Genomic DNA, 13,058 nt, shown 5'->3' on the forward strand with positions numbered 1-13,058 from the left:
ATGCTGCAAGCGTTGATCCGGTTGTGGGTGAATGGAGGCCATTGAGGGCGCATTGTGGCATTGTAGTATGCCTCGGATGGCTGCCTGTTGAATGGGGGTGATTCACTACCCGCCTTTGGCCGCAACGTGTTCGTTCTCGGTGGGCGGACGCTGCAGGCAGCATAGTGTAGTGGAGGTGACTGTGTGGTGGGCTGGTGATGAACCCGCCCATTCGCTGCCCCCATTCATTCTCAATAGCAAGCCTGCTTGTTCTGTGACGCACAAATCAGGAAGTCGTCTCTCGTCAGTACATCAGACGTGTTGACGACGGGTGCCTTCCTGCTGTGATAGCGTGTACAGTGCTGTGCTGAAGAGCTCATTTTCACCCTTCAAGAATGTCTCTGAAACACAAATCTGATGCAAGTGCTGGTGATACAGGAAAGAAGAGAAAAACCATCACCATTGAAAATAGTCAGAGAAAGGTGACACTCCATCATTCATTGGCAGAGCACTTGGTTACAGTCGGTCAACAATAGCATTTAATAAAACAATGGACCTGTTCCAACTTACAAACAAATACAACTTAAGTACAAACCTACAGTCCGTATCGTGTACGTAACCCGGGGACTGCCTGTATCTAGATTTATACATATCTATCTATATCTCTCTCTCTATCGATCTATATCTCTCTCTCTCTATCTATATCTATCTCTCTCTATCTATCTCTATCTATCGATCTATATCTCTCTCTCTCTCTATCTATATCTATCTCTCTCTATCTATATCTATCTCTATCTATCTATATCTATCTCTATCTATCGATCTATCTCTATCTATCGATCTATCTCTATCTATCGATCTATCTCTATCTCCATCTATCGATCTATATCTATCTCTCTCTATCGATCTTTATCTCTCTCTATCGATCTATCTCTCTCTCTCTCTATCTATATCTATCTCTATCTATATCTATCTCTCTCTATCGATCTATATCTCTCTCTCTCTCTTGATCTATATCTATCTCTCTCTATCTATATCTCTCTCTCTCTATCTATATCTATCTCTATCTATCGATCTATCTCTATCTATCGATCTATCTCTATCTCCATCTATCGATCTATATCTATCTCTCTCTATCGATCTATATCTATCTCTCTCTATCGATCTTTATCTCTCTCTATCGATCTATCTCTCTCTCTCTCTATCTATATCTATCTCTCTCTATCTATATCTCTCTCTATCGATCTATATCTCTCTCTCTATCTCTCTCTCTATCTCTCTCTCTCTCTTGCTGTCCCCCCATGGCTCCGCCCACATAGCAGTGAAACAGGACAAACAAACAGGTAACACTAGCTAAGTGGAGGGAAGGTGCGCTCCAACAGGTGGCGAGAGGTACAGCAACTCAAACGGAGGCTGGCGTGTGAGTGAGGATGGCCCCGCCCCGCCCAGCTCCCCCTCCCCTCTCGGATTCCCACGAATATCTCGCTCCTGTAAGTGAACTCTGATACTGAGCACGATGAGAGAGAGGTCACAAAATCAACCGGAATGTTCAAGCAAATTAAAGAAAAGAAAGAAAAAAACCCCAAACTAAATCCGTTAAGTAGTTCTCTCGTGAAAAACGGACAGACAGGCGTTGGACTGTATAGATAGACAGACAGACAGACACACACTTTCTTCTATTTTGAAGTATTTACCATCATCGGAGCTGACGAAGACAGTCAGGGCATCTTGCAAAGCCGTCTTGTTTTGGCCTCCCTTACTGGTCTTCTTCCAGTTGAACATGTCCAAAGCGTTCTCGTCACCGCTCACGGCCGCACGAGCCAGCTTCACCAAATCCCTGAAACAAAGAGACCAACTTGTGAGGCGCTTTGGGAAAAAAGGGCAAAATTCAGAAAGGCTACTGACCCCTCTGCTAAACAGTTAACCGTTTGTGCATTCAGCACTGGGAACAAGCCAGTATGATCTGCCCAGAATGGAAACCCATTAAAAGGTGCTGACATACGTAAGGTGTCAATAAAAGGGTCCCAGTTTAGCCCAACAGTTCTGTCTAAACCCGCTTGTACTCAAACATTATAAATGAATTTTTACACCAAAATCTGCAGTACGTCTCACCTACCGTGGGAGAAAAATCCTAATTAATAGGGACGGGCGTGTTGATTCGCTTTGTGTGTTTTTGAAAAGCACCTTGAGGTGACATAAGCCTCGACACAAACACTTTATAGATTTCAAACAGGCATTTGACTGAGTAAAGTGCTTTTGAATATTTAACTCCAAATGGGTTTGGACAGCAAAGCTACTGGAAATGTCAGGAACTCATAATGGCAGCAAACAGCAGGTGAGGAATTCAAAAATGTGGACGCGAGCGTCAGTGGGCTCTGCACCCTCGGAGCCAAGTTACCCAAACCGTTCAGTAATTATTCGCCACTCTGACGTTGATCTTTCTGGTCGTAGTAATTGACGAGAAGAATTCCGGTATTTGGGGGTTCCAACTCTAATCCTGGTGGGCCGCAGAGTTGGCAGGTTTTCATCCTAACCCTCTCCCTAATCAGTTTTCACTGCTAATTAACTCCTTTACTCTTCATTTTATTAGGCCTGTTTTTGAGGACTCAGTCCTCTGAATTGATTCTGTTCTTCCTTCAAGTGAGATATAAAGCGAGCCAGCAGATGACCAGCTACACTGGGGCTCTCAAACTCCTACTGCTGTCTTAATGAGAAGCCGATTCTTGCTGTGAACTAAGCCCGTTATTCAGGTCCATGGCCTGTTGCCACTCTCATTTTGCCACAGCAGACGTTTCCAGAACTGTCGATTTTCTGTTTTTTCCAAGAACACGATCAAAATGTTTTGCAGATCAGCCTTATGGAGATCTTCACCTTTCTTTATTTTCAGATATTGCGTGATGGACGCAGGGTTTGGTGGTCGTGTGTCGGCTCATTTTGTGTCTCATTATCGTTTGGCTGCTAATTAAGGTAACAAAAAAAACAATTCACGGGTCTGAATCAAGTCATTTAAAATGAAGGCAAAAGAAGTTCATTAGCAGCATAAACTGGCCAGTAATTAAGAAAGATGGCAAACCTGCAGCCAGGACCGGAATTGGGGACCCCTGCTCTCGAGGGCCTCTTTCTCTCGCACGATTTGGCTCATAAACTAACCAGCACCTCGTCGTCTCATAACAGGCTCAAGTTTCGACTTTGGTGTTTATCCGTCCAGCTGTTTTAACTGTGGACCGTCCTCAAGAAACTCTGACACACACACAGACAGACAGACAGACACACACCCATCATCAACATATCGATGTTCTCGGTGGAAGTAAGAGCAACAGGAAGCACACTCTGCATTTACAAAAATAAAACATCAAATAAAACAATAAACATCCTTTGTAAAAGACAATGAAAAATAACATTGCAGTTTTACATTTGAGGGTTGTGGATGCCTTACCCGACTCAGGCTTGTAATTCTATGTAACTACGGTTAAGCCCGAGGCAGACTCTGGGTGACGTGTAACGGTCCACCTAACAGTGTTGAGCCAAAAACTCTCAGAAGTGTATTCTGCTGCCATCTAGTGGATAAAAATTAACATTGTGCTGCAACAAATCCAGAATATTCCTATGTTTTCAGCCACGCTAATTTAACTCATTAATATTCATGAGTGGGGTGGAGCCTCCACACAAAACACGACGGCATGTAAGCGAGAAGCTGTAAAGCTAAGTTTAGAACAAACTGAAACTGAACCGTTCGTTGACTCAAGTCACAATGGTGACAACGTGAACTGGTCATTAGACTTTGGACACCAATAGTGAAGATGATGCATGTGGCACTGCATGACCGAGCCGCCGTGACATGCCTGCTGAAATTGGTCACCTGAAGGTTTACTGCGGTGCAATTACGTGCACGTAAAAAGGCAAAATGACCGAGGTCAAGCGTTAGCCCCCTAAGCAGCAACCGTCAAATGTGGGTGTCGCTAAGCCCCGAGCGGAGGTAACCAAGGGGCACAGTAATCACGTGGATCAGGCACAGGCATTCTACCATCTTGTGTGCCAGCAAAGGAAAAATGATAAGTGACACTACAGTCCTGGGGGCTTTGGTATAGCGGGTCCGCAGGGGGCCAGGTTTTAAATCCATAAAGCCGTGTCACTCTCCATGTGCGCGACTGCACAACTGCGGGGAGTTAATGAGGTAGTTGGGGTGAGTCGCATCCATGTTCTCAATTGCTTCATTGGCTTCCTGCGGCGTGTGATTAAGGCGCTGCGCCCACGGGGACGTGTGTGTATTAATATACGGGCCAGCACAAGGAAAGCGGGTGGAAAAAGAAAAGGAAAAAGATCAAATGGAAAGAAAGCGGTTAAAAGACGTGAAAGGCAGTCTTGGCGATGATCTGACCACCTGGAAGGAGGAAGCAGTACGAGTTGGCTGTGGCGCTCTAGGGGCTAGTTCACCCCACTGAATATTCGGATGGAGTGTGGCGAGCAAGGCAAGTGACCTCCCTAGGCTTCCGAGGTGAGACCAAGTGAGCGCGAAGGAAGGAGGGAGGAGAGCCCACCTTGGACTATCTGGCTACGATGTCCGGAGGCAGTCAAGACAGGGCTCGGCATAATGGAGCTCATGGCTGCCAAGTCTCCGCTGGCTACGCGAGCAATGGGTGAGCTGGAGAGAATGAGAAGAAGGTGGGCTGAGATCGGGAAGTTTGTCTGCACTTTTAACGGATTTATTGATTTTTTTTTTAATCCCCACTTTTCATTGGATTTATTTATGAACGGTTTTTAGAACACTGCACAATTGACACTTTTGTTGGTTTTGCTTTTGCTTTGAGTGTTTTTAATAAATGCCCTTGGGTACTTCTTCCACCATCTTCTGGCATCAACAGAGAATTGTCCTCATTTGTCAGCTCATCTCGGTCATAACTATCGACGGTGTGGGTTCAGCAGACTCCCATGTGGGAAGAGGGAGTCTGTAGGGGACCAGCATCGTCACAGGGGCAACATCAGGCTGTGTGTGGGTGACTGGCATCAAAACGTGTCAAGCGTAGAACGTGTACGAAATCTGCATCCGTCCTCATTCTCCATGAATAGGAGCGATTAGACCGCGAGTCTCGAAACGGGTTACACTTTCAGAATAGCGGATAAGCGAATCCATGGGATTGGAATCTGCAGAGATTGGAGGATTCACTAAATTTCATCCTGTACCAGTAAAGCATCGATTCCATGCCACTCTTCACCTGGCCAAGTTTGAGCCCAGACCTCACATTACTCACTTCTAATCTTACATCACAGCTCCAGCTTATTCAAAACTCGGCTGCAAGAGACTCAAACCAGCAGCAGCGAGCACATCACACCCATCCTGCCCCGTCTTCACTGCTCCCCATGTCTTACAGAATTGAATATAAAATCCTACTAATAACCTACAAAGCCTTAGACGACCTCGGTGACCTTCTCATCACTATGTGCCCGTCCACCCACTAAGGTCCTCTTGTTGTGCCCCCCACTAATCTACACTCCATGTGTGACAGCAGGGCCTTCAGCTGTATGGCGAGTGCCCGGACTCTGGAATGACCTACCGAAATGAATCCAGTCAGCCGACTCCATGAATTCTTTTAAAACTCATCTGTTCAGGAAGGCGTTTAGCTCTACCTGACTTTATTACCTTCTCTCAGTTTACCTCCATGTCAAGATGCTCATGTCACCTGTGTGTGTGTGTGTGTGCTGACCATCAATTATGTTGTCTGTTAGGAGTTTCTCTGAATTTACTGTCCTAATCTTCTTTATTTATTTATCTGGTTTATTACAATGCTATATACTGTATACCCTGCCGTTCTTTCTTATATTCTGTAAGTGCCTTGAGCCTGGGAAAGGCGCTATATAAATAAAATGTATTATTATTTATTATTATTACTTTGATACGAACAAGTCAAGCAAACACTTGTGGAGATGAAGGCCAGCATAAAGGAGGTCGAGCGCCTGAGGATTTAGCAGCCTCACCTCAGCAGGTTGTGTTCCTTGAAAGCAGATGGATGAGCTCAGGCCATCACTTCACCACTTCCTCCTAACGGGCTGGTGGGGGGCTAATGGACATTTCACGCAGTTAATTTTTGAAGTATCAAGATGCCGTGTTTCATTTTCTTGCCTCGTCCACTTTCATTGTTAGTTGTGTCCCCCCTTCTCACCATTAAGGTAAAATGCCCCCCCTCTCAGTCCCGGGACCCTTGGAGCTCCTCAGGTCAGTACTTACTCTCCAGGCAGCACAGGTCGGATGACGCAGTGTGTCAAATGCATTTTGTAGTCGTGTTTAACAACTGGAGCTTCCTGAATCCGCCCGCGAGAATCCACCTTCCAAACCACCAAGACGCCCATCTGGCAGAAAGACAGACAGAACAAAAGAATGACAGGATTTACTGAAAGGGACATCAATTTGTTGGTTATTAAAGAAAATGAAAGTGCTATACCAAACATCGTGGACATTAGGATTAGGGAGAAACTAGTGAAATAAATTCAATATACAAATGGAAAAACAAGAGAGAACTTGGAGTTTCTGTGAATGGCTGCTGGCAGCTCAACACCCAGGAGTAGAAAGAAAAAATAAATACAGACAGGCCGAGTATCCGTAATCCGAAATGCTCCAGAATCCAAAACTTTCTGAGCGCTGACATGACGCCACAAGTGGAAAATTCAACACCAGCGCTCTCCTTTATAAAAACGTTACTTGGATTTCAGCATAAAAATACGTGGATGAGCGCAACAAACAAATGTGCAGGTCCAGAACGGATTTGTTCCTTCAGAGCTGGGGAAGCCCCCCATGAAGCTTAGAGTGCCACAAGGCAATGACATACGATAGGTGATCTAGTGGGTCTCTTCCAGAGAGCGAGAGGTTAGGAGCCCCCTCAGGATCCCAGATTAGGACCCCAGTGCAGCCATACAATGGGTGACCCCTCAGCACGACGCCAGTTCAGATGGAATGGAACGCTGGGAGGTGTTTTTATGGTGACTGGAGTGCCAGTTCAGCCACCAACCCCCAGGTCCTTTCCCTGCAGGATGGAGGGCCAACTGTACATGCAGGGCTGGCTGCCGGCAGGACGGAGCAATGGCAGGTTAAGGGCACTGCTCAGGGGCCCAACGAAGTAGAGTCACTTTTGACGTTTATGGAATTGGAACTGGCAACCCTCTGACTACCAGTGCAGATCCCTACCCTCAGAGCCACCACTCCACCCGGGGGTCATTCAAAGCCTTAAATGATGCAAGGAAATGACGCACGATCAGTGGGTACCCTGTGCAGCATGAAAACCCAGTCTACGAGCTTCATCCCTCCTGAAGCGAGGTGAGAACACCAGCATGGCAGTTCAAAAGTGCTGCGTGGCACCGTTAAATCTGCTTTGTGGGTGCTTAGTTGGGCAGCGTAGATCAAACATCGACTGTAGTGCCTCCTGCTAAGGTGCCAGCATTTGACCGGGTAGCCACTGTCACCTGGCACATGTAATAACAGGATTGCTGCTATAATGAGTAGTGAAGGCCACATGATACTCTGAGGGTTCAGCCAGTTACCTCACCATCAAGCCTGCCACCCTCACGTCTGCCTGAGCTAGTTTGCCTCAAAATAAACAAATCGCAGGGTGACCCAGGGCACAGAGTCAAGACGTGTGTCAGGACATCGCAGATGACTTGTGTCTTAATGGAATGTCACTGCTTACAGTTCACAAAAGCAGCTTCATTCTCGCTCGGTGCCCTGACTACACTTACGAGTGCCATCAAGGGCTCCGATTTCATTAGGAAAACCGGACACTTCTGCAAATTACCTTTTTATGTTGGGAAAAGCAAAGCATATAATGTTTTAATTATGCACACCCGTATCATACATCAGCTAGATGTAGTGCCTCGCTGGTCAGCTGATGGCTTCTAATACAGCAGGTATGATGAGGTGAAGTTTGGCCGAGATATTCCTGACCTGTCGGCCAGTGGCCTGAGAAGTGACACCAGCTAGCCCATTTAAACTGGCGACAAACAAAAAAAAAAAAAACTCGAGCGCAAATACGCAGCGGTGACCCCCTTAACGGGGAACAAAAATAGAGTGTGACGTTTGAGGTGTAAAGTATTTGTCATGCTAACGCCCGTTATATATCAATGGCGTGGACTAATTCACTTCACAGGCACGTGTTACTCACTTAGCTGGTTTGGCTGCATTTACAGAGTTGATGAAGGGAGGCCCCAAGATGTCTCATCATGTATACTGCTCAAAAAAACAAAAAGACCCCTATTTAAAGAGAGTATAGCACTTGTGGGCTGTTGATCTGCTCAGTGAAGTAGCAGAGGGGCTTGTTCATCAGTTTCAGCTGCTTTGGTGCACTTTAACAATGAGACGACCCCCCAAAACAGGAATGAATGGCTTAATAGATGGAGGGAGGCCACTGACAGTTTTCCCCTCCTCGTCTGTTTTGTCACTCGTTTTCGATTTGGCTACGGTCAGTGTCACTACAGGTAGCATGAGGTGGGCAGTACCTAGACCCTACAGAGCTGGCACAGGTAGTCCAACTTCTCCAGGATGGCACAGCAATACGTGCCTCCCATTACCAGAAGGTCTGCCGTGTCTCCCAGCACAGTCTCGATGGCATGGAGGAGATTCCAGGAGACAGGCAGGCAGTTCCTCTAGGAGAGCTGGACAGGGCCCCTCGTAGAAGGTCGTTAACCCATCAGCAGGACCCACCAGTATGTGCAAGGAGGAACAGGATGAGCACTGGCACAGCCCACAAAATGACCTCCAGCAGGCAGGCAGGCAGGCAGGCCACTGGTGTGAATGTCTCTGAGCAAACAATCAGAAAGAGACTTTAATGAGGGTGGCCTGAGGGCAGATGTTCTCTAATGGGCACCGTGGAGCTCGATTGGCATTTGCCATAGAATACCAGAATTGGCAGGTCCACCACTGGCAGGCGCCCTGTGCTTTTCACAGATGACAGCAGGTTCACCCTGAACACACGTGACAGACGTGAAAGGGTCTGGAGAAGCCGTGGAGAACATTAAGCTGCCTGTAACATCGTTCAGCATGACTGGTTTGGTGGGGGGGTCAGTGATGGCCAGTCTGGGGAGGCACATCCATGGAGTGACACACAGACCTCTACTGGCTGGGCAATGGCACCGCAGGACTGCCATTAGGTATCAGGATGAAATCCTTGGAATCATTGTCAGAACCTATGCTGGTTCCTCCTGGTGCACGAAAATGGCGGCCTCATGTGGCGAGAGGATGAAGGAATCGATACACTCACTCGCCTGACCTCAATCCAATAGAACACCTACATTATGTTTGGGTCCATCTGACACCTCAGCCTGTCCAGGAGCTCAATGATGCCCTGGTCCAGATCTGGGTGGAGATCTCCTAGGACACCATCTGTCGTCTCATTAGGACGTTTTCAGGCCTCTTTTGGGGGGCATACAGAATACCGAGTACCACTTGGAGTTGCTGCTATGACATTTTGGCCAAACAGACTCGCCTACTCGCCCCATCATTTTTCCCTTTGATGTTTGGGGGTCTCTCTGTCGGTTGATCGTCTTCATTGCCATCCTTTCGTTCCTCACACATCACCATCTCAGTCCATAGCAGTAGAGAGCCAGCAGGAGGTTTTTTTCCCATGGAGACCTGAGTGGTCCTTTGATTTCTTGAGCAGTTTATATGTAAACATTCCAAAATTTTTAAATGTCTGAAATATTTCTGGTCCCTGACATTTTGGATTAGAGATACTCAGCCAGTATAAACACAAAATAAAAAAAAAAAAATACACAACAATATACTGTAAATGTACAATGCACCTTACAGCAGATTGGTGTCCAGAGTGACCGATTTGTAAAATGAATTACACACCTTGTCCCCAGAAACCAGGTAGCCTCCATTGCTGCTCCACTCCAGTACGGTGATACAAGATCTGTGGACGCCGGCCAGCGTGGAGACGTCACCGTTTGGCAGGCTGTGCAGCAGCACTTCGCCCGTTTCCCAGCCCACTGCCAAAGTCTGTCTGCTTGGATGCCAGCGCAGTAACGAAGGCTGAAAAGGTCGCTCGATATGCCCGTGGTCAACATGCTCACCCTAACAGACAGCAAAGTAGTTTATTAAAAAGACACGCCATGGTAACTAACAGAAGCATTTCAAGCCTTCAGTAAAAATCTTTCCCATTTCTGCCCCAGGATTAAATATGGAATTTAAGTTTAATTGCGGGCGGCACGGTGGCACAGTGGGTAGCACTGCTGCCTCACAGTTAGGAGACCCGTCTGGGTTCGCTTCCCGGGTCCTCCCTGCGTGGAGTTGGCATGTTCTCCCCGTGTCTGCGTGGGCTCCCTTTCACAGTCCAAAGACATGCAGGTCAGGTGCATTGGCAATCCTAAAATGCCCCTAGTGTGTGTGCCCTGTGGTGGGCTGGCGCCCTGCCTGGGATTTGTTCCTGCCTTGTGCCCTGTGTTGGCTTGGATTGGCTCCAGCAGACCCCCCGTGACCCTGTAGTTAGGATATAGCGGGTTGGATAATGGATGGATGTGACAGGACAGCGGGTAGTTAGTCCGTCTGTCTCACAGCTGGAGGGTCTGCATTGGTCAGAATTGTTACAAATGCTGGCTGGGGTTCCCATTTGTGTTCAATGTCTCCTTTTGTTAATTTCTGATACTTTGATTTATGATGGGCCACACGTGTGTCGGGGGTCACCCTCCCGTCTCATCAAAGGTGAGTGCTACCACTCCAGGACACCAGGGGGCACGACTGCCAACCACCTTGACTCTTTCTCCACCCACAGCCCAGAAGGGCCGCCAGTGAGGAAAAATTACTGTTTGCCCACACCAGCAAATAAAATAATTACAACCGAGAATAAATGAGGACATCAGCTTCCAAGTTTCAACGTTTTCCTTATAGAAAAAAGGAATTCTGAACACAAGGAAAACTCCACCAAAGAACGCAGAGAGAACTGTGCCATTGACGTCAAGGCCACTTAGTCTTGTGGATAACTTGTTATGGCCGGCTGCCTCTTCTTGTAATTTATCTTACCTGTTGCAGGTACAGATCTACGCTGCCGCCACTGCCAGGATTAACAGATGAGACAGCAAGCACCGGGTAAGTGGAGTGCCAGGCGATCTGAATGGGAGACCCCGCGGAGTCTGGAGATTCAATGCGGTGATCGAAGTACACCGCCATGTTCAGAATCACTGCAACGTTAAAACAAGAAGAGAAGTTCATTTAATGGAAAAAAAGAGTGAAATAAGCAAGCAGGTAGTTCATACATATGGACACTCCAACCTTCAGCCACTGGGGAGGACCTGCCACCAACAGAAACTGGGGCACACGTGGAGTCTGATAAGGAGTCGGCAGCCATGCCACCTGCACTTAAGAAGAGGTCACCCACCTGAAGTTAAACCCATTCAGGCCCGGCCAGCACTTCTAGGAAAAGCCTGGGCTGCTGCTGCTGCTGCTGGAAGGGGCATTGGTGAGGCCAGCAGGGGGCACTCACCCCGCACTCTGTGTGTGGATCCCAATGCCCCCAGTGAAGTGACGGGGACACTGTGCTGCAAAAATAGCGCCATGTTTCGGATGAGACATAAACCTGAGATTCTGACTCTCTATCATTAAGAGCAGAACACATCCCGATCTTCTTCTGCTCCTGTTAGGGGTCACCACAGCGGATCATCTTCTTCCATATCGTCCTGTCCTCGTCATCTCGCTCTGTCACCCCCATCACCTGCATGTCCTCTCTCACCGCATCCATAAACCTTCTCTTAGACCTTCCTCTTCTCTCCTTACTCATCAGCTCCATCCTTAGCACCCTTCTCCCAATTGACCCCTCATCTCTCCTCTGCACAGTCCAAACCAACGCAATCTCGCCTCTAATAATAATAAGAATAATACATTTTCTTTTTACAAGGCGCCTTTCTGAAAACTCAAGGACGCCGAACAAAGAATAAATAAATAAAAGACAATTCTAAACAACTAAAAACATCAGAAAATATTTCAAACCAAACATAACCACTGTAATCATAAAGACAAAGCCATTTTAAACAGATGTGTTTTAAGTTCACATTTGAAGGAAGAATATGATTTCAAATTTCTCTGACTTTGTCTCCCAACCGTCCCACCTGAGCTGACCCTCTAATGTCCTCATTTCTAATCCTGTCCTTCCTCGTCACCCCCAATGCAGATCTTAGCATCTTTAACTCTGCCACCTCCAGCTGTGTCTCCTGTGCCACCGTCACCAACCCATATAACACAGCTGGTCTCACTACCGTCCTGTAGGCCTTCCCTGTCACTCTCGCTGATACCCGTCTGTCACAAATCACTCCTGACACTCTTCTCCACCCTGCCTGCACTCTCTTCTTCACTTCTCTTCCACAATCCCCATTCCTCTGTACTGTTGATCCCAAGTATTTCAACTCCTCCACCTTCACCAGCTCTACTCCCTCATCCTCACTATTCCACTGACCTCCCTCTCATTCACACACTTGTATTCTGTCCTGGTGGTCCTACTGACCTTCATTCCTCTCCTCTCATATCTCCACCTCTCCAGGGTCTCCTCAACCTGTAGATCACAATGTCATCAGCAAACATCACAGTCCACGGGGTCTCCTGTCTAATCTCGTCTGTCAACCTGTCCATCACCATTATAAATAAGAAAGGGCTCAGCGCCGATCCCTGATGTAATCCCACCTCCGTCACTCCTACTGCAGACCCCCCCACTGTCACACTCCCCTCGTTCATATCCTGTGCCACTCTCACGTACTTCTCTGCCACTCCCGACTTTCTCATACAATACCACAACTCCTCTCAGTCACCCTGTCATATTCTTTTTCCAGGCCCACAAAGACACAATGCAACTCCTTCTGACCTTCTCCATCAACACCCTCAGAGCAAACATCACATCTGTGGTGCTCTCTCCTGACATGACACCATCCTGCTGCTCACTAATCATCACCTCACTTCTTAACTGACCTTCCACTACTCTTTCTCATAACTTCATGCTGTGGCTCATCAGTTTTATCCCCCTGTAGTTACTGCAGTCCTGCACATCCCCTTATTCTTAAATATCGCACCAGTACACTTCTTCTCCACTCCTCATCATCCTCTCACTTTCCAA

The 13,058-nt window shown here is 47.3% G+C and overlaps 1 protein-coding gene across 3 annotated transcripts in view; it reads right to left on the reverse strand.

Moving 5' to 3' along the window:
- The window catches only part of ift140 (intraflagellar transport 140 homolog (Chlamydomonas)), a 116,850-nt gene that overhangs the window by 96,746 nt on the left and 7,046 nt on the right, over positions 1 to 13,058 (reverse strand). For all 3 annotated transcript variants that reach the window (XM_039776167.1, XM_039776168.1, XM_039776166.1), the window contains exons 2-5: positions 10,982 to 11,139; positions 9,815 to 10,036; positions 6,203 to 6,324; positions 1,674 to 1,816 (exon numbers count right to left, since the gene is read on the reverse strand). In XM_039776167.1, coding sequence (XP_039632101.1) covers positions 1,674 to 1,816; positions 6,203 to 6,324; positions 9,815 to 10,036; positions 10,982 to 11,128 — 634 coding nt within the window. In that variant the 5' untranslated portion in view covers positions 11,129 to 11,139. The remainder of the gene's footprint in view (positions 1 to 1,673; positions 1,817 to 6,202; positions 6,325 to 9,814; positions 10,037 to 10,981; positions 11,140 to 13,058) is intronic.

The sequence above is a fragment of the Polypterus senegalus genome, chromosome 13 (assembly GCF_016835505.1).
Source record: "Polypterus senegalus isolate Bchr_013 chromosome 13, ASM1683550v1, whole genome shotgun sequence".
NCBI lineage: Eukaryota > Metazoa > Chordata > Cladistia > Polypteriformes > Polypteridae > Polypterus > Polypterus senegalus.